The sequence below is a fragment of the Scyliorhinus canicula genome, chromosome 18, assembly GCF_902713615.1.
Source record: "Scyliorhinus canicula chromosome 18, sScyCan1.1, whole genome shotgun sequence".
Classification (NCBI taxonomy): domain Eukaryota; kingdom Metazoa; phylum Chordata; class Chondrichthyes; order Carcharhiniformes; family Scyliorhinidae; genus Scyliorhinus; species Scyliorhinus canicula.
Window position 1 is genome coordinate 76,572,695 of NC_052163.1, and position 22,574 is coordinate 76,595,268.

Here is a 22,574-nt window from a genome sequence, read left to right on the forward strand (position 1 = left end):
GGGCAACTGAAGAGCGCCAGAGGCTGCAGGCGGAATTTGACCTGCTGACCACTGGGAAGGCGGTAACACAGCTGAGGAAGGCCAAAGGGGCTGTGTACGAGTACGGGGAGAAAGCGAGTAGAATGCTGGCGCACCAACTTCGCAAGAGGGAGACGGCCAAGGAAATTGGGGAAATACGGGCTAAGGAGAGGAACACAGTCATAGGCCCAGAGGGGGTGAACAAAGTCTTTCGGGCTTTCTGCAGTAAATTGCATGAGTCAGAGCCCCCGCCGGGAGGGGAGGGGATGAAGCAATTCATGAACCAACTGAGGTTTCCAAAGGTGGAAGAGGATCTGGTGGAAGGACTGGGGGCCTAGATAGAGCTGGAGGAGATGGTAAAGGGGCTTGGGAACATGAAGTCGGGCAAAGCCCCGGGGCCGGATGGCTACCCTGTGGAATTCTACAAGAAATTTTCGGAACTGCTGTGCCCACTCCTGCTAAGGACCTTTAACGAGGCCAAAGAGAGAGGGACCCTCCCCCAACAATGTCATAGGGTTCGATTTCACTCATCCTCACATGAGAGAAAGACCCGCGACAGTGTGGATCTTATAGACTGATATCGCTCCTAAACATAGGTGCCAAACTGCTGGCCAAGATCTTGGCTGCTGGAATTGAAGACTGTGTCCCTGGGTGATAAGGGAGGATCAGACAGGCTTCGTCAAGGGGAGGCAAGTGAACTCTAATGTACGGAGACTCCTAAACATCATCATGATGCCCGCAGAGGGAAGGGAGGCAGAAGTAGTGACGGCGATGGACACAGAGAAAGCCTTTGACCGGGTGGAATGGGAGTACTTGTGGGAGGTCCTAAGAAGGTTCGGGTCGGTGAGGGGTTCAGAGGTTGGGTCCAGCTACTCTACCAGGCCCCCGTGGCAAGTTTGTGCACGAACAGGGTGAGGTCGGAATACTTTAGGCTCCACCGGAGGATGAGGCAGGGGTGCCCCCTCTCCCCGTTACTATTCGCCCTTGTGATAGAGCTGCTGGCTATTGCACTGTGGACTTCAAGGAACTGGCGCGGGCTGGTTTGGGGTGGAGGGGGGAGGAGCATCGGGTCTCTCTCTACGTGGATGATCTGCTCCTGTACATCTCGGACCCCCTAGAGGGGATGGGGGAGGTCATGCAGATTCTGAGGAACTTTGGCAATTTCTCGGGGTACAAGCTAAACGAGAAGAAAAGCAAGTCGTTTGTGATCCAAGCTAAGGGGCAGGAAAAGAGACTGGGAGAGCTTCCGCTGAAGATGGTCGAGAAGAGCTTTCGGTACCTAGGGAAACAGGTGGCTCGAAAGTGGGATGCCCTGCACAAGCTTAATCTATCTCAGCTCGTAGAGCAGATGGAGGGGGACTTCAAAAGTGGGACATGCTCCCGCTATCTTTAGCGGGGAGGGTGCAGACCGTTAAGATGATGGTACTCCCTAGATTCCTGTTTGTCTTCCAGTTCCTTCCCATCTTCATCCCTAAGTCCTTCTTTAAGCAGGTGAACACGATCATCTCGGGATTCATATGGGCAAATAAGACCCCCCGAGTAAAGAGACTGTCGGGGGGGGGGGGGGGCTGCTGCCGAACTTTTGCAGCTTCTACTGGGCGGCTAATATAGCCACGATTAGGAAATGGGTATTGGGGGAGGGGTAGACGTGGGGGCGGTTAGAGGTGGCCTCATGCAAAGGTACGAGCCTCGGGGCACTTGTAACGGCACCTCTGCCGTTCTCGCCAGCCCGCTACTCCTCCAGTCTGGTGGTGGTGGCGGCATTAAAGTGCTGGGTCAGTGGAGAAGGCACGAGGGGTGGAGGGAGCCTCAGTCTGGACCCCGATACGCAACAATCACAGATTTGTCCCGGGCAAGATAGACGGAGGGTTTCTAAGCTGACATAGGGCAGGCACTAAAAGGATGGGGGACCTGTTCATAGACGGGACCTTTCCCAGCCTGAAAGCACTGGAGGAGAAATTCAGTTTGCCTCCTGAAAATGCTTTCAGATACCTTCAGGTACGCGCCCTTCTGAAAAAACAGGTGGTGTCATTTCCACTGTTACCCCCATGCAGGATACAGGATAGGGTGGTCTCTGACACCTGGGTAGGGGAGGGGATGATGTCGGCCATCTACCAGGAACTTCATGAGGCGGAGGAAGCCCTAGTGGAGGAACTTAAGGGCAAATGGCAGGAGGAGCTAGGCGAGGAGCTGGATGCGGGCCTGTGGGTGGATGCCCTAAACAGGGTCAATTCATCCTCATCATGTGCCAGGCTTAGCTTAATCCAGTTTAAGTTGGTCCACCGAACACACATGACGGCAACCAGGCTGAGCAGGCTCTTTGGGGTTGAGGATAAATGTGCGAGGTGTGCGGGAAGCCCTGCCAATCATGTCCATATGTTCTGGGCATGCCTGGCTCTTAAGGGATTCTGGCAGGGTTTTGCTAAGGCAATGTCCAAGATCTTGGACACGCGGGTGGTGCTGAGTCCAGAGATAGTGACCTTTGGTGTATCAGACGATCGGGAGTTCAGGAATTCAAAGAGGCCGACGTATTGGCCTTTGCCTCCCTGGTAGCCCGGAGACAGATCCTTTTAATGTGGAGGGACTCGAAGCCCCCCGAGTGCAGAGACCTGGGTTAGTGACATGGCTGGGTTTCTCCGTCTCGAGAAAATCAACTTTGCCTTGAGAGGGTCCATGGCGGGATTCTCTCGGAGGTGGCACCATTCCTCGACTTTCTAGGAGAGCAGTAATGTTCAGCAGCAGCAGCATCCCGAGGGGGGGTCGTTATGTTGAATTATTTTCTTTGTATATATGGTTAACTTTTATTTTGTTATGTTAATGGTTGCGCATGGTTCTGCAAAAATTATATTTTTGACAAAAATTTTGAATAAAAATAATTTAAAAAAGAAAGTGAATAGCAGCTGCATCACATCGAGAATTGACTGAAGGGGCAGTAAATTGGCCAGGTTGCATACGTCCTGCTTTTTGAGTACATGACATACCTGGGCAATTTTCCACATTATTGTTACATTGAAAATAAATGAGTCTATGTGCAGTCTTCTGGATAGAAGCAGCAGCAGAGAGCAGGTCACACACCCTGCACATACACTTGCCATCAAGTGCCTCCCATGTATGTACTTTTGACGCCAAATCATGGGGCAGAGTTGCTTCCATTTTTCCAGCTTCTGAGAAGGGACTGTGAAGGTGGATCATCTTCTCTTATCCCAGGAGTATCCAGTGCTGAGGTTTGCATTTTGTTGCTATTGCCCTTCACGATGACTTGCATGTACGAGGTTGGATTTTCCGTTTTCGTAAAGATGAAGGTGGCAGAAAGGAACTAGCTGAAGCCTGCGCCTGATATGTGCATTGCCCTCTCCTCCTTTGAACCTGATTAAAGTGAGATTGTGAGGACCAAGCAGGCTTCCTTTTCACATTAATACGTAAGTGAACATGGCAGGGGTCGCAAAGGTCGGCTGCCGTGGATCGCAAAGGTCAACTGGTTGGCAAAACTGGTTCCCGGGGAAAAAGCTTGAAAAACACTTCCTTAGACAGCACCTTCCAAACCTACGACTGCCACCATCTAGAAGGATAAAGGCAGCAGACACACGGGAACGCCACCAGCTGGAGGTTTCACTCCAAACCACTCACCATCCTGAATTGGAAGTATATCGGCCATTCCATCACTGTCGCTAGGTAAAAATTATGGAACTCTCTCCCTAACAGCACCATGGGTGTATCTACATCATATCATTGAATCATAGAATCCCTACAGTGCAGAAGGCGGCTCTTCGGTCCATCAGGTCTGCACCGACCCTCTGAAAGAGCACCCTACCTAAACCCTATCCCCATAACGCGACCTAACCGTTGGACACAAAGAGACAATTTAGCACGACCAATCCATCTAACCTGCACATCTTTTGACTTGGGGAGGAAACTGGAGCACCTGGGGGGAAACATGCAGACATGAGGAGAAAGTGCAAACTTCACACAGTCATTCACCCAAGGTTGGAATCGGACCAGGTTTGCTGGCGTTATGAGGCATCAGTGTTGACCACTGGACTGCAGCAGTTCATGAAGGCAGCTCACCAACATCTTCTAAAGGGCAATTAGGGATGGGCAATAAATGGTGGTCTGACCAGTGTCACCCACATCCCATGAATGAGGAAAAAAAGGTTGTTTTTCAATTTTGATAGCTCCCCGCTCTCATTCATTAATTCTGTGGTAATAATCTAATCTATGGTGGGTGCGCTCCATTGCCTAACATCCCTATTTATATTGTTACAAGAGGTGAACTTCATGCCACTCTCTGACCTCTTCAAACATTTATGTCCAACGCACCACTTACTGATCAAACAAGATTTGTGCCTCAGCTTCGGAGCGCCTTTGTTACCGTGTAGATATTAAGTATGCAGCTATTTTAATCATTGAATAATATTGAGCTGTGCAGAACTTACTTAGTGTATGTGATATTGTACATTTTGTGTGTTACATGGAAGAATTTATGTAATATATAGACAATGCTATCTGTAAAAGAAATACAACACAATGAGTTTCTTTATTCAATCATGCGACATGGACCTCGCTGGCTCAGTCAGCATTTATTTTTGATCCATATTTTCCCTTGAGAAGTTTGTGGTGAGTTGCCTTCTTGAACTGCTGCAGTCCATGTGGTGTAGGTACACAGTGCCGTTAGGGAGGGAGTTTCAGGATTTGTGTGTCCCATTGGAGATATGTGTGTTTTGTTTCTGTGCACTGGAGTGGTTGGCATGTAATTCAATCGAAGATACAACACTGGTTCGACAACATTGGTTGGGTTTTTATCTATCTTAGATGCTGAAATTATATCATAGAATTTACAGTGCAAAAGGAGGCCATTCGTTCCATTGAGTCTGCACTGGCCCTTGTAAAGAGCACCCCAATTAAACCCACACCTTCACCCTATCCCCATAACTCAGTAACCCCACCTAACCTTTTTGGACACGAAGGCCAATTTATCATGGCCAATCTACTTAACCACATGTTTGGACAGTGGGAGGAAACCGGAGCACCCGCAGGAAACCCATGCACACGGGGAGAACGTGCAGACTCCGCACAGACAGTGACCCAAGCTGGGAATCGAACCTGGGACCCTGGAGTATGAAGCAACAGGGCTAACCACTGTGCTACCGTGCCACCTGACTCTTGACTATACTTTCTCTACCGACCGTCCATCCTCTACTTTCTAAAATTCTTCCCTGCTGTTTTTTTGCTCCTGCCTAGAACTTGCTCATAAATCAAACTGTCATTTCTGATCTTCATTGACTTACTGTACCCACCTCGAACTGGCTCCCTGCATCCCTGCAGCCTCATTTAGTACAGCCTCCAAACCCAAGCTCTGGCTGTCTCTCTCTGACTGTGACTTAAAAAATTACCTTTTATCTTGTACTTTATACCTCCCCCCTCTTCCCCACCCGGCCCATCCCCCTGAAGCCTTGGGAGGAATTTCTGTGTCAGGCATCAAATAAGTGTTGTTGTGCTGTTACACTAAGTATGTGAACCTAGCAGCTTTTACATACAGTTACCAAAACAGAGTATGCAAAAAATTGGACAAGTTGTGCAATTGGAGATCTGTGCTGTTTGCTTTAGATAGTTTATTTTCTTTGTACAAAGTGTTTGAGTTGTGAAAGTAATGTTTTTGTGGGCTGAATTATTCCATAATGGCAAACAAACAGATCAGTGAGGTCGTATTGTGCAGATGCTCTAGTGCGTGGGCTGCAGATGAGTGTTGAGTTAAGGGATTTGAGAGCGGACTGGGAGAAGCAAGGACAAGAACGAAAATGTGTACAGTAAAGCTGGTTTGTGGTAGAAAGGAATGTAGAAGGTAAAAACATAAGAGAATGAGCTGAAAAAAAACTGGGGAGCAGATTGGAGGGCAAAGATTGAACCAAAATGATTACTAATAAAAATTTCACATTTTATAAACCTCATATTTTTCTGCATGGTGAATTTTTTTTAAAAAACGCTGCAGAGATTTTATATGCTCTTCTGTTCGACAGTTGGTTGTGTAAGAATCTGTCGTGACCTAGTTTTTTTTAATATATATATATTTTTTTAAATTTAGATTACCCAATTATTTTTTCCAATTAAGGGGCAATTTAGTGTGGCCAATCCACCTACCCTGCACATTTTTGGGTTGTGGGGGCGAAACCCATGCAGACACGGGGAGAATGTGTAAACTCCACACAGTGACACAGGGCCGGGATTCGAACCCGGGTCCTCGGCGCCGTAGGCAGCAATGCTAACCACTGTGCCACCGTGCTGCCCTGTTGTGACCTAGTTAGCAATTATTATAAACATTTCCAGGAAAATAAACATCTCATTGAATGAGATGGGAGGAGGGAAAAGGTAGGTAGGAGAATGAAGAGGGAAAAGGTAGGTAGGAGAGTGAAGAGGGAAAAGGTAGGTAGGAGAGTGAAGAGGGAAAAGGTAGGTAGGAGAGTGAAGAGGGAAAAGGTAGGTAGGAGAGTGAAGAGGGCATAAGGAGCCTGCAAAGGGCTATTGATAGGATAATTGGGTGGGCAAATTAATGGCAGGTGGAGTATAACTGTTTGGGTCACTGTCTGTGCTTTAGGCCAAAAGTTAATATCTCAAGAGTTTTTTACTGTATAGGGCCCCCACTGCTTATCTTCGCACAAATGCCTTGAGCTCGCGTTATTTTCCACGGAATAAGGGTACGAGGTAGGGATGTCCACTGTTTCCACTTTTATTTGTTGTAGCAATTGAACCTCTGACCATAGCATTAAGACCTTCTAATACGTGGAAGGGCATAAATCTGGGAGGGATAGAGCATAGGGTGTCCTTGTATGCAGATGATTTACTTCTTTGTATTATGAAACCGGAGACTTCCGTTGGCAGCATGTAGATGGAAGTTGGGTGGCTCCTGCTCTAGGCTCTGTTTTTTAATGCCTGGTCCCGGGACAGTTTTTGGATAAGCTGGTGCAGGGAGACATGAGGAAGGAGGGGAACGTCGAAGAACCAGAAAAAAGCCGTCGGGGAGAACTGGCGAACGGGTCAGCCCGGCTGCGGGAAAGATGGCAGAGGATGGGTTGCTGGGTCGGGCCGTGCCCTTCACAGTCAAGACTTTGACCAAGATGATGGCTGGAGAGTTCGAAAAGCAGTTTGGCAAGCAGGTGGAGGAGATGCGTAAGGAGATGATGGCAGTGATGAAGGAGTTGCTGGAGGAGGCGATGGTCCCGATGAGAGCAGCGGCGTTGAAGACATCAGTCGAGGTGGGAAGCAAGGAGAGAAGTTGAAGGGGTGGAGGAAGCTCTGTCACAATATAGTGACCAGTTCACCTCGATGGGTGTGGAGCTGCGGAAGGTGGTGGAGGCCAACAGAGGACCTGGAGCCAAGGTGGAAGACCTGGAGAACAGGTCAAGGCGGCAGAATGTAAGAATTGTGGGCTTGACTGAGGGGGTGGAGGGCCCGAGGCCGACTGAGTACTTTGCAAAGATGCTGGCCGAGTTGTTGGGAGAGGGGGAAGAACCCTCCCGGTATGAATTGGACATCGGTCGCTCAGGGCCAAGTCGAAGACAAATGAGCTGCCAAGGACGGTCAGAATTTGTTTTTACAAATACCACGAGAAGGTCCTGAGTTGGGCGAAACAAAGGTGTGAAGTGAAGTGGAAAGGAGCTGGTATTCATTTATACCAGGACTTATCTGTGGAGCTAGCGAGAAGGTGGGCGGCCTTGGTCAGGTGAAGGCGGCACTCTACAGTAATGGCATAAGGTTCTGTGTGGTCTACCCGGCGAAACTGAGGGTGACCTATAACTCTAGTGACTTCTACCTTGAGACAGTGAGGTTGCGGAGGTATTCGTGAGGGCTGAAGGACTGGGGTTAAAATAAGAGATGGGACTGGCGGTTGGTTTTGTACAGAGGGAAGGGAGTGTTTTTATTTCAGTGCCTGCCAGTCTTTCAAGTACACCATTAGGAGGTTGGGAGAAAGGTTGTACCTAAGATGGCAACCATTCATTTCCTTCTCAAAGTGTTAGTCACCGTCAGTTGTAAAAGGGGTTTTAGTTCAATGTTGGCGTGTTAAGATTGGGTGTGTTCTTGATTGATAATTATGTTCTTTTTACATCGTAACTTGAAGCACCTGTTTGATATCATGTTAATCTGTTTATAATGAAAAAGTTTTCAATAAAAATATTTAAAAAAAGAGTGATTGCAGAATTCTGTGGTGAGACGGATCTGGGTGTCCTGGTGCCTTTTCTTTTGTTCTTTCATAGGATGTGGGCATCATTGGCTATGCCGACATTTTTATTGCCCATTGCAAATTGTCCCTGAGAAGGTGGTGATGAGCTGCATTCTTGCATCACTGTAGTCCATGTGGTGTCGGCACACCCACAGTGTGTTTGGGAGGAAGCTCCAGGACTTTGACCCAGTGACAGTGAAGGAACAGCAAAAGGTCTCAAGTCAGGATGGTGTGTGACTTGGAGGGGAACTTCCAGGCGGTGATGTTTCCAGGTATCTGCTGCCCATGTCCTCGGTTTGGAAGGTTGTTGTTGAAGGTGGTTTTGGAGGTGCTCTCGAAGGAGACTTGTTGAGTCACTGCAGTGCACCTTGTATACTGCTGCCACTGAGTATCGATAGTGGGGGGAGTGCATGTTGGAGACGGTGGATGGGCTGTCAGTCAAGCGGGCCACTTTGTCCTGGATGGCATTGAGCTTCCAGGAAAGAGGGGAATATTTCATCACGCTCATGACTTCTGTCTTGTAGATGGTGAGGTAGGTTTTGGGGAGTCAGGACGTGGGTTATTCCCCACGGAATTCTCTGACCTGCTTTTGTAGCTACAATATTTATATGGCTAGTCCAGTTCAGTTTCTGGTCGATGGTAGTCCCCAGGGTGATGTTCAGTGATGTCACTGAATGTCAAGGGGTGATTGTTGGATTCTCTCTTGGTCATAACCTGGCACTTGTTTGGCATACATGTTACTTACTACTTATCAGACCAGGCCTGAGTGTTGTACAGGTCTTGTTGCACAAGGGCATGGAGTACTTTAGTGTCTGAGGAGTCACCAGTGGTGCTGAACATTGTGCACTCATCAGTGAAAATCTTACAATGATGGAGGGAAGGTCATTGATGAAGCAGCTGAAGATAGTTGGGCTAAGGACACTGTCTTGAAGAACTCCTGAGACTGAGATGCTTGACATCCATGAACCACAACCATCTTCTTTTCTGCTAGACACAACTCCCAACAGTGGAAATTTTCCCCTCTGATTCCCATTGATTCCAGTTTTTCTCAGACTCCTTGGTGTCAAGGGCAGTCACTCTCACCTCACTTCTTAGTTCAGCTCTTTTGTCCGTTTTTGAACTCAGGTTGTAATGAGGTCAGGAGTTGAGTGGCCCTGGTGGAACCTAAACTGAGTGTCGGTGAGCAGGTTATTGCTAAAGACGTACCACTTGATAGCACTGTTGATGACCCCTTCAATCACTTTGCTGATGATCAAAAGTAGACTGATAGGGCGATAGTTGGCCAGGTTGGATTTGTCCTGCTTCTACGGACAGGACAGGACGTACCTGGGTAATTTTCCACATTGCCAGGTAAGTGCCAGTGTTGTCTCTACTTGAATAGAAGATTTTGGCTAAGGACGCAGCTAGTTCTGGCACACAAGTCTTAAGTACTATTGCTGTAATGTTGTCATTGCCTTTGCAATCTCCAGTGCATTCAGCTATTTATTGATATCATGTGGAGTCAATCAAATTGGCTGAAAACTGGCATCTGGATGCTGGGGAACTCAGGAAGAGGAGGTTGAGATGGATCATCTGCCCAATACATATGGCTGAAGATTGTTAGAAATTATTCAGCCTTTTGCACTGATGTGCTGGGTTCCCCCACCATTGAGAACGGGGATATTTGTGAACCCTGAACCTCCAGTTAGTTGTTTAATTGCCCACCAACATTTACAATTAGATTTGCTCTGTTGATTGTGAGATTGCTTAGCCATGTCTATCACATGCTGCTTATGTTGGTTGGCAGACAAGTAGTTCTATGTTGTAGCTTCACCAGTTTCTCACCTCATTTTTATGTGCCTGGTGATCTCCTGGTTTGCCCTCCTGCAATCTTCATTGAACCTGGGTTGATCCCCTGGACTGGAGGTAATGGTAGAATGGGGGATGTTCCTGACCATGAGGTTGCAGATTGCGGTTGCCTATAATTCTGCTGATGGCCTTCAGCTCCTCGTCTGTTGTTAGATTTGTTCCATTTCGCATGGTGATAAACACAATGGAGGGTATTCTCAATGTGAATGCTGGAAAGGTGCATCCAGTGCTTGGGAAGGCTAATGGGGGGGGGGGGGGGGGGGCAGCATGGTGGCGCAGTGGGTAGCACTGCAGCCTCACGGCGCGAGATCCTAGGTTCGATCCTGGCTCTGGGTCACTGTCCGTGTGGAGTTTGCACATTCTCCCAGTGTTTGCGCGGGTTTCACCCCCACAACCCAAAGATGTGCAGGGTAGGTGGATTGGCCACGCTAAAATTGCCCCTTAATTAGAAAAAATTAATTGGGTACTCAAAATTTTTTTTAAAAAAGTAAGGCTAATGGAATGTTGGCCTTATTGCGAGGGCAATAGAATATAAAAGTAAGGATGTTTTGTTGCAGTTGTACAGGATGGTGGTGAGACCATATCTGGAGTACAGTAGTGTTCAGTTGTGATTTCCCTGCTTAAGAAAGGATATAATTGCATTAGAAAAAGTTCGGTGAAGGTTCCCACAACTGATTCCTGGGATGAAGGGCTTTTCTTATGTGGAAAGATTGGATAGGTTAGGACTGTATCCATTTCAATGGAGTATAAAAATAGGAAAGTCGAGCTAAAATTTACAAGGTACTAGTTAGACTACACCTGGAATACTGTGGACAGTTTTGGTCCTTTATCTAAGGAAAGATATCTTGGTATTGGAGATAGTCCAGACAAGATTCGCAAGGTTGATCCTGGGTGAGTAGAGAGGGCGAGTAGGTTTTGTACTGTGCTCATTGGGGTTTAGAAGAATGAGAGGTGACCTTATTGAGACATATAGGATCCTCAGGGGGCTTGATGGGGTAGATGCTGAGAGAATGTTGTCTCTCGTGGGACAGTCTAGGGCGAGAGGGCATAATCCCAGCGTAAGGGGTTGCCCATTCAAGACAAGAGATGAGACGGAATTTCTTCTCTCAGAAGGTAGTGAATTTGTGGAATTCTTTACCAGAGAGGGGTGTAGAGACTGGGTCGTTACGTATTTTCAAGGCTGAGATGAACAAATTTTAACCCTGGATTCCCTTACTGATTATGGGGATAATACAGGAAAGTGGAATTGAGGATTATCATTTGCGATCGGTCATGATCTTATTGAATGATGGAGCAGATTCGATGGCCTAATGGCCTCCTGCTCCTATGTCTTATGGCATAAGAATGACAGATAATCTTATTGAAGCATATAAAATCCTGAGGGTATTTGTGGAACAGGCGGAGATGAGAATTTCTCTCCGAGGACCATTAGTATGTGGAATTATTTTCCCAAAGAACAGTGGAATCTGAGTCATTGAATATTTAAAAAAATATATTTTTTATTCTCCTTCACATTTTCTCCCAGATTTACACCCAACAGTAACCAATAATCAGTAACGAATGTAATGCCAATCCCCATATCAATCACAACGATCCCATCGTCCCACCAAACCCCAGACATTGGCCCGCATGTTAACATAAACAAATGACAAAAGGAATCAGGAATCACCCATAGACACCATTAACACATACAGTTCCCCTCCCACAACCCTCCCAGCCCCCAACCCTCCTAATGTTCGATGTGATCCAATTCTCGAAAGTGCATAATGAATGACGGCCATTAATTTTAGAACCCCTCCATCCTTCCCCTCAGTTCAAATTTGACCTTTTCAAGCGTCAAGAATTCCAGCAGGTCCCCCCCGCCACGCCAGGGCACAGGGTGGAGAGGTTGATCTCCACCCTAACAGGATCTGCTTTTGGGCGATCAACAAGGCGAAGACTACAACGTCTGCCTCTGCGCCTGTTTCCAACCTCGGCTGGTCCGACACCCCGAATATGGCCTCCGAGGGCCCGGGTCCAGTTTGACGTGCACCACTTTAGAGATTACCCTAAACACCTCCTTCCAGCAATCCTCCAGCTTTGGATCGAACCAAAACATATCAACGTGGATTGCCGGGCCCCCCCCCGGCAACGTTCACACATCTTCTACCCCTCAAAGAGCTGGCCCACCCTCGTCCTTGTACGGTGCGCTCTCTACACCACCTTCAACTGCATCAGCCCCAACCTCACACACGAGGTGGAGGCATTCACCCTCTGGAGCACCTCACGCCAGAACCCCTCCTCCATACCCTCTCCCAATTCTTCCTCCCACTTTGCCTTGATCCCTTCTAGAGGCGCCTTTGCTTCCTCCAAAATAACCCCGTAAACTGCTGACACTACCCCCTTCTCCAGTTCCCTTGTCATCAGCATCCCCTCCAGCCTTAGTGTGTTTGGCGCTGTTTAGATCCAGCCCAGTTGATAATCCTGTACCAGCCTCCCCGAACAGGCGCCAGAATGCGGCGACTAGGGGCTTTTCACAGTAACTTCATTTGAAGCCTATTTGTGACAATGAGCAATTTTCATTTCATTTCAACTGGCATTGTTTTCAAATGTGCATATTTCAAAGTGACCACTGGGAGGCAGAATGGTTTCAACTATTTGTATTACATAACTTGCTTATGTTACGTTGCTTGTCATTATTTCAAATTCTTGGCTCTTTACATGTGGTGAAAGGATACTTGGGCAGCAAAGTGTGTGACTATAACACTTCAATTTATTGGTATCTGTTCTTCACTGCCACAAGTTGAAGATATCTATACTTTTTAATGGGTGGTGTCATACACTTTAGGAATCTTTATGAGCTATGTTGGTATAGATTAGTTGCTAAACTACTCTTGTCAAGTACTGTGGAACAGCAATGGGCTTCTGACCTATCTGTGCATCAACTGAGAGTGTTGGCCATGACTCAATTAGCAGCATTCTTGCCTCTGAGTTCTACTCTTAAGTTCTATTCCAGCGCTTGAACACAGAAATCAAGGCTGACACTCACTCAGTACTCGAGTGAGTGCAGTACTTGTCAGAGGACTGTATTTCAAAGAAGTGCAAGGGGGCGTTATCTGGTCGCTATTACATTGCTGTTTGTGGGAGTTTACTGTGCACAAATTAGCTGCCATTTTTCCCACATTACATTAGTTGAGTCGACTTCAAAAGTACATCATTGGTTGTAAAAGGCTTTGAAACATCCAGCCGGTATGAAACGCATAATATAGATGTAAAGCTTTGACAAAGAGTCATTGGACTCGAAACGTTAGCTCTTTTCTCTCCCTACAGATGCTGCCAGACTTGCTGAGATTTTCCAGCATCGTTTCAGATTACAGCATCCGCAATAATTTGCTTTTATATAGATGTAAAGTTTTTTGGTTTTCCTTAAATATTGTATTTGAGTTGAACATCTTATGCCAATTCACTAATATGATCACTTCTGCTTTCATAACCCTAGGCGAGAAGTAAACTTTCCCAATTGCAAGACTCGCAGCAGGAAGTTAGTAAAAACATTGACCAGTACAGCAATGCACTGAATGGCTCGTTAACTGATCATGGCGGGAGCATGACTAACCTGGCAGACATGAGCGATGGCATCGCAGAGAGAGACAGCGGCTTTGCAACAATGGTGGGTAGGGAGGCTCTGCTGTGCAGTTATTTCACAGGCTTCATTCTCTCCTTTTCTCTTTCCTACCGTACCACCCCTTTACCACCTTAAAGAAAGGAGCAAGCCAGCTGAAGCCGATACTTGTTCTTTTGGTCAGAAGAACTCCAAAATGCCCATTTGAAATGTTTATTTATTGGCCTGAGTTGAACACCATTCCCATCCCAGCAAGCAGGCCTTCCAGGCCCTTCTGCTCCCAGTTGGTTTCAGAGCAACATTTAATCATAGAATTTAACAACCTGAATGGAGTATCTGTGCAGCCTCTCTGAAAGAGCAATTCATTTTGGCCCATTCACCTGCCTTTCCCAATATCCTTCTAAATATTTTTAATATTTATCCCTTTTGAATGCTGCTATTCGATCTCTTACAACGTTACACGTGTGAAGTCAAGACTTGAGGTGAAGTAAGGTAAGATGTTGAGAGATATTTGGACCCAGGTTTGTTGAAGTAAGATTTTTAATAAAACACATCACTATTATACAAATATGTACTGTCCACCTTCGTCATACATTCTGTCCTTAGAATACTCTGATGTTGTTTATCGTCAAATGGGGTATGGCACACTGGAAACAGGAAAGTCAGCTTGCTGCATAAAAATTGCTCTGACCCGTGAGTGTAGAAACATGGAGCTGATATGGTTTGCCAGTGCTGCAAATTGACATACTCTGTTTCCATTACAACGGTCAACATGGGAAAGACAGGTACGACAGAATACAAAACTACAGAAAAAGATTTTGCAGGCAGGAGCTTGTTCACAACCATCAGAATTTTAATAAGATGGATAAATTATAGATGTTGCTTCTTTGCTCTTTCTCGTTGCATGTCAAATAATGCTTGCACTTTCTTCACAAAAAGCATTCCTCCCAATCTTTCCCTTTGAATTGTTGGAGCTAGTATTAAATACATGCGTTTCGTTGCAGGCTCATTGACAGGTAGAAATAGATTTTCCAAATTTATCTCATCAAAACTTTTCGGAATTTGTATCCCTCATTGCGATCTTTTCTCTGTCTGAATGAAGAGATTCTCAATTTCTTTAATCTCGCCTGTAAATTAATGCTTCTCATGTCTGGAACCATCATGGGGAATCTCTACTGCTCACTGTCTATGGGACCATCAGCTTCCTGAAGTATGATACCCATATCTGGACATTATTCTAACTCCAGCCAAATCCAAGACTTTTTATAGCTATGGTATTACCTCTTTGCTTTTGTACTTTACACCTCTGTCATTAAAACTTAGGAATCTTAACACATCACATTACATTTCTTCATCTTATTTTTCATCCAACATCTTGTCTCTCTATTCTTAAAGTAATTTGGGATCATCTTCGCAGATAACCACGTCACCCATTTTTTGTGCAATGCACAAATGTTGATAGTTTTCCCTGATACCCCGACCCAGATTATTCTACTGCCTATTAGAATTGACAGTCTTCCTCCTTCCAAGAAACAGTAGCCTGCTTCGGAAGGAGTGAGTAGGAGCAGGTGAGACAAAGGGGGAACAGCTAGCAGGGAATGTGCAAGAGGACATTAGAAAGACATAGATTTTCAGAACCATTTGAATTTGACAAAAAATGTATTTTGATTCGATGAAGAATCTAACCTTGGGTGTACAAAGTATAGAATGCATTATATATTTATATTTTGATAATCGGTGAACTTGCTCATTGGAAATCGATTGAATTTTATTTTGTGTTCAGGATGATCCCTTCAGGGGCAAAGCATCACCGTTCAATAATAATGTTCAAGAACTGCACACAGACCCATTCCAGTCAGAAGATCCTTTCAAGACGGACCCATTCAAAGGGGCGGATCCCTTCAAAGATAGTGAGTAGCTTGTATTATCAAACTGAAATTTGGTGATGGTATTTTTACTAACCGTCTGTGTACAGTAATTAATGAATCAATTTATCTAAGTTTTATTTGTGCTTTTGTGTGCTTCCTGAACAGGTGATCCATTCCAAAATGACCCTTTTGCCCAACAACAGACAACTGCCTCAACAGGTATGATATTTGGAATTCACTGTTCCCTGTTTCCTAGTGCCTGGTGTTCACCCATTTCCTGTGAAAGGGTGTTGTAATTCCCAACCTCCAGCCATCTTGTTTCATTGCTGTGCACATTGCAGATTTCCTTTCTGATTTCCGATGTGGGAGACACTCGCGTTTCTGTTCCTTTTCTAAACATAGTTCCCCATCATGTCCCAGCGATGTTGGAATTGGCACTGAGTCAGTGAGTTTTTCTGAACCCCTCAGCTGGAACCTCCTGGTTCTACACAGCATCCATTGTACAGAGAAGTTAAATGCCATTGAATGACCCCCTGGTGAAGCAAGTGTGATTGAGTGATAGGCATCTTTAGTACTCAAAATCATCTTAGATTTTGAACAAGGAATTAATTGATCAGCCATGTGGTTTCTGTTCAGCCGTTTTCCAGATGTTATTGTAGATGTCAATGCTTCAGGCACAATGCCAGAACTAGTCAAAGTGGATTTAACTTGATCAATAAGATCAGCTTAAAATTGAAAATACTGTAAACACTGAACAGGTTAGATGCAATCTGTGGAGAGTGAAACATTTCAGATCAATGACCTTATATCAGCCTTGCTCTGAACATTCATTGGGCTACTCTCCACATAATTGTAGAATGTTTCCAGATTTCCAGCATCCTCAGAACATTTTTCTTCAATTTCAGACTGATGTTCTACATGTTTGCCCATTGTACATTCCCAATTTTTCATCCTTCCTTTACCTTGCATCCTGCGGTCATGTGCTAAATCTGGCTCCTTTTGATCTTGATTTTCTGCACAGATCCATTTGGTGCCGATCCATTTAAAGAAAGCGATCCGTTCCATAATGTATCATCTGACGAGTTCTTCAAGAAGCCTCCAAAGAGTGATCCTTTCACATCGTCATCTTCCGACCCTTTCAGCAGGGAACCCACTGTGCCACCTAAAGTAAGTGTGCTTTTTCAGTGTTGGATCTTGCAGGAGGCAATGGAAAAGCTACTTTATGTTGGTGCTTGTTTTCAGAGATCTCAGAGATATGTGTCCATTTGCTGTCTCCCCATAATTACTAAATCAGTATTTTGTCTCACTTTTGAGCTTAGAAATCTGTTGCTGGGATACGAAAACCAGAGTTAATGGTATAAACTGTTAAGAATATCAGAGCAAGAGGAGATCATTCAACTGCAGGCACCATTTTTGCCATTCAATTAGATCACGTCTGATCAGTATCTTAATTCCATATACCTACCTTGATTCCATAACCCTGAATACAATCACCTAAACAAGAATCTATCGATCCTATTTTTGAAAGTTTCTATTGATCCCCAGCCTCAACAGCTTTTTTGATTGAGATTTCCACTATCGTAAATGTTAAGAAGTCCTTCTGATTTCCCCTCTGAATGACTGATCTCTGATTTTAAAGTAATGTCCCCTTGTTGTCGATCGCTCCACCAAAGAAAACAGTTTCCTCCGTTTGCCCTAAATCCTTTAATCACCTCAAACACCTCAATTTGATTACTTTTTAATACTTAAAGGCAAAGAATTATAGCCTATGCAATGAAAGCTGAATATTCTGAAAATAGTTTGCAGGTCAGGCAGCATCTGTCGAGAGCAAAACAGAATTAACGTTTCAGGTCAATGGCCCTTCATTAGAATTGGAAAAAACAGATATGTAATAGGTTTTTTGAGCAAGAGGTGGGTGAGACAGGGACAAAGAAAGGTTTGTGATAGGGTGGAAGACAGAAGTCTTCTGCCTTTCAATCCATGGCTTATGGGGTGAAAGGTGAGGACAAGGGAAATAATACTGTGGTTCTGGGAGGGAGGGGAAGGGATAAGAGGGAAAGGGAATTGTGAAGGACATGGCTGAATTCCACAGATTCACAACCCTTTGAGAGAAGTAATTTTTCCTCATCTTTGTTTTAAATCTGCTACCCTTATCCTAAAACCTCTCGTTTTAGATTGCCCTACAAGACGAAACATCCACTCTACATTTACTTTGCCAATATCTTTTATCATCTTAAATACCTCAATTAGATCGCCTCTCATTCTTCTAAACTTTAGAAAGTATAGGCCTAAACTGCTCAATCTCGCTCATCTCTGGAATCTGGTGAACCTCCTCTGAACTGCTTCCAGTGCCATCTTTCCTCAAATAAGGGGACCAAAACTGTGCACAATACTCCAGGTGCAGTCTCACCAATGCCTTGAATAGTTGCAACAACACTTCCTTACCGTTATACTCTATTCCTTTAGCTATAAATGCTAACATTCCATTGGCCTTCCTTATTACCTGCGTACTAGTTTTCTGTAATTCATGCACGAGGGCACCCACAGCACTCTGAAGTTTCTCTACAAACGGATAATAAGTTGCCTTTCGATTTTTCCGGCCAAAATGGATAAACTCACACTTATCCATGTTAAACTCTATCTGCCAAATTTTGGCCCACTCACCTAACCTATATATACCCATTTGTAAATTTCTTACTTCCTCAATCAACTTACTATCCCATGTATTTTAGTGTCATCTACAAATTTGGTTATATTACCTTCCATCCCTGCATCCAAGTCATTAGTTGAGGGACGAGGACAGCACCCTTTTGCACCCCACTAGTTACATCATGCCAACCAGATAAAGACCCATTTATCCCGACTCTCCGCCTTCTGTCGGTTAGCCAGTCTTCTATCCAAGCGCATAACTGACCCCTAATCCCATGTGATCTTACCTTATGTAATAACCTTTTGTGTGGCACCTTATCAAATGCCTTCTGGAAGCCCAGATATACTACATCTACAGGATCCTCATTATCCACTTGGCATGTTCCGTCTTTTTTTTTTAAAAGGTAGTTTATTGAACCTCCACTGGGGCCTCAGATAGGATGCCCTCTGTATGTAGATCCACACATTGCAGCGCGTGATCTGACATCACAATCACCGAGTATTCCGATCCAGTCACTCTTATAACCATGCCTTGTCCAGAACAAAAAAGTCTATCCAGGAGTAGACCTTGTGGACATGCGAGAAAAAAAGAAAATTCCCTCGCCCGTGGTCTATCGAAGCGCCATGGATCCACCCCGACAACTCTAGGGGCTGGTTTAGCACAGTGTGCTAAATAGTTGGCTTGTAATACAGAACAATGCCAGTAGCGTGGGTTCAATTCCCGTACCAGCCTCCCCGAACAGGCGCCGCATTGTGGCGATAAGGGGCTTTTCACAGTAACTTCATTGAAGCCTACTCGTGACAATAAGCGATTATTGTTATTATTATTATTAACTCCCTCGCCATCGTTGACAGCTTCCGAGGTCTCGAACATGATCAGTCTAACTCATTGGCAAGCACTGTGTTAAAATGCCCCCCCCCCCCCCCCCCCCCCCCCTCAACCTGTGTGTGTCCGGGATCTCCGCCAGAACCCGCCTCATGAATTCCACATTGTCCCACTTTGGGGCAGAGATGTTGCCCAATATCACCAGGGAACCTTTCAACCTCCCATTCAACAGCACAAATCTGCCCCCTGGGTTGGTCACAATCTTTCCCGCTGCGACGGCCATCTTCTTGCTAATCAACACGGCCACCCTCTCGTCTTAATATCCAGCCCCAATTGGAAGACCTAACCCACCCAGCCCTCGCTTAGTCTCATCTGGTCCGCCACTTTTAAGTGAGTTTCCTGTAGGAATATTACGTCTGCCTTTAGACTCTTCAAATGCGCAATAGTGACTTTCTGCCACTAGGGAGATTTCCTCCTCCAACGAGGCTCTCAGTCCTTGTGGTCGGCCACAGATTCCTCCATTTTTTGTAGCGATGCTAGCTGGGATTCAAGCCTTTGCTCCATCCTTTCCACAGCTGCCCGAATCGGATCCGTTATCCTGGCAAGGTCTTCTGAGGTTTCAATCCTCTGTTTTTTAAACTGGAGTGTTAAAAGGTCAACCAGTTTATTGGTCGATCACTGCGCCAGAAGTGCCTTATCGGAGCCCGCCGTCATCGTGCCTTCATCCACGCTTCCAAAGATCTCCCGCTCCGCTTGCTGCCGCTTTTGTTTTAGCACTGCTGCCTCACATTCCAAGGACCCAGATTCAATTCCGACCTCAGATGACTGTGTGGAGTTTGCGTGGGTTTCCTCTGTGTGTTCCGGTTTCCTCCCACAGTCCAAAGATTTGCAGGTTAAGTGGATTGACCATGATAATCAGCAGGTTAGGTGGGGTTACTGGGTTACAGGGAGAGGGTGGAGGCTTGGGCTTAAGTTGGGGGCTCTTTCCAAGGGCTGGTGCAGACTTGATGGGCTAAAATGGCCTCCTTTTGCACTGTAAATTCTATGATTCTATTAAATTGGAAACAAAGTTGATGACATTGTCCAATTCGGGGCAAGTCATTGGTGTCTGGGAAAATTGAGAGATGATGCCCGAAAAGGGTTGAAACCAGGAATGTTTCAAATACCTCGCAAAAGACCCATACGACTACACATAACAAAACCTTTTATTTGAAGAAAGTGAGATGAATTAAGAGGAAATTGTCCAATGAGGGAGCAAGTGGAGGAGGATGGTGCTCAATGGAAACTGGTTCAAAGATCATAGAATTTACAGTGCAGAAGGAGGCCATTCAGCACATTGAGTCTGCACTGGCCCTTGGAAAGAGCACTCTATCTAAGCCCATACCTCCACCCTATCCCCACACCTCCACCCTATCCCCGTACCCCACCTATCTACCAAACCTTTTTTGGACACTAAGGACAATTAGCATAGCCAATCCACCTAACCTGTACTGTGGGAGGAAACTGGAGCACCGGGAGGAAACCCACGCAAAAATGGGGAGAACGTGAAGACTGCACAGACAGTGACCCAAGCCGAGAATTGAAAATATGACCCTGGAGCTGTGAAGCAACTGTGCTAACCACTATGCTACTGTGCTGGTTGGGCGTTGAGGAAGAACTGGAGAGCCCTCAGACCACCCTAGTGAGGGATGGAGGTGGAGAGGCGACAGTTAGGGCCAGGAAATTGGAAACATACCTGTACTCAAAGTTTAACCCTTTTAGCCTCTGTTGTTGTGGTGAATCTGCACTGCACTCCCTCCAAGGTTGATATATCCATCTGGATTACAGAAGTTTGTTTCTCATAATTTGACTGAAACCAACCTCTGTGGAAAAGTGGTTGTAACCTCAACATTTGTTTTGAACATAAACTGACCTTTTGACTGCTCAGCATTTTCACTTCTGTGATCCAAAGACAGACTACCAAGTGACTGATCTTCAATGGGGCAACCTGTACACGGCTTTGGGATATATTGCTTCTTTTAAAGAGCTGTTGCACGCATAATTATTGTTATTTAATCAAAACAAATAGTAGAACTGATAAGAGTACATTGAAAGGGGGCTACTGAAGACTTTAATAGCATACAGCCAAAGTGTTGAAAGCAACAGTTTTAGTTTATTCTTTCTAAGGCTTGTGAAGCATTAGGCATTCATTCAGGTCTTGACTATTGGATCCGTTACGTCAATAAGTGAGAGGACCATGATGAAGACAGCTTTGGTTTTCTACTATAATATGTTAAAATCAGCATCTGTGTCCTGCATCCCACTCATAAATGAATGTCAACCTTTCTTCTAGGGTGAAGTATATTAAGATTAGTAGTACGTTTCTCTGTGATGCCAGAAGGTGGCACTTGGATTAAAAAGTTCAGTGTTAAGTATTGAGTTGAAATTTCACATTTGCTTGTTACAAAACGCTTACTGTTCTAGCAGGTGCTGATACTTTGGTCAAGTTTGGAAGCATATTTAATATTAATGACTTTAGAAACAAATATTTTGAGTCTAGTACATCTTTCGCAGGCTGACTTATTTTACAAGAATCAATTTTGGACCAACAGCCCTAATCCCTGTTGTCTGACAGATCTCCTTTGGGTCTCCATTTTCACTTAGCCTCAAAAATTAAAATATTTTTGTTTGCAACCCCATCAAGACATTGGTTCATGTCCTTGAGATAAATGATGTAAAATGTATTCCTGTGCCCCATCAGGTTATCCTCCAAGCTTGGTCTAATCTGTCAGTTCTTTTTTTGAAATAAATTTAGAGTATCCAATTTTTTTTTTCCAATTAAGGGGCAATTTAGCATGGCCAACCCACCTACCCTGCACATCCTTTGGGTTGTGGGGGTGAGACCCACACAAACATGGGGAGAATGTGCAAACTCCACACAGACAGTGACCCAGGGCCGGGATCGAACCTGGCACTGTGCCATGTGCCGTTCATCTGTCAGTTATTTAAAAACAAAATTAAGATCCAATTCCACTGGTACACTCTTAGGCTTTTCCTTATGTTTGACAACCCAAGAATCAACATTAAATTTTGACGGCCACATCCGTCATCAAATCCAATGCACCTGTTGATAGTGAGTTCCATTAGGGAAGGAACTTATTTGTCCGTGCTGTTTGGATAACCTTCCCGCAGTATAGCTGACCTCCAAGAAGTTTAATCATGTGCCCTTCTCCCTTCAATTGTTGGTCATTACTACCACCCTTCCCTCCATCTCTTGAATGTGGCACCATCCAGCTTTGTGCCCTCCAGGGTGGCACAGTGTTAGCTCTGCTGCCTCTCAGTGCCAGGGATCCAGGTTTGATTCTGACCTTGGGTGACACTTCCTTTGTCTGCATGGGTTTCCTTTGGGTGCTCCAGTTTTCCCGCAGTCCAAAGATGTGCAGGTTAGGTGGATTGGTCATGCCAAATTGCCCGTTAGTGTCCAAAACGTTAGTTGGGGTTATGCAGTTACGGGGATAGGGCCTGAGTATGGTGGTTATTTCGGAGAGTCGGTACAGACTCGATGGACCAAAT

General features: G+C 45.3%; 1 protein-coding gene across 6 annotated transcripts in view; it reads left to right on the plus strand.

Moving 5' to 3' along the window:
- Positions 1-22,574, plus strand: part of eps15l1a (epidermal growth factor receptor pathway substrate 15-like 1a) — a 584,484-nt gene that overhangs the window by 313,444 nt on the left and 248,466 nt on the right. For all 6 annotated transcript variants that reach the window (XM_038777805.1, XM_038777809.1, XM_038777810.1 and 3 more), the window contains 4 exons: positions 13,557-13,727; positions 15,463-15,589; positions 15,713-15,766; positions 16,569-16,714. In XM_038777805.1, the coding sequence (XP_038633733.1) occupies positions 13,557-13,727; positions 15,463-15,589; positions 15,713-15,766; positions 16,569-16,714 (498 nt within the window). The remainder of the gene's footprint in view (positions 1-13,556; positions 13,728-15,462; positions 15,590-15,712; positions 15,767-16,568; positions 16,715-22,574) is intronic.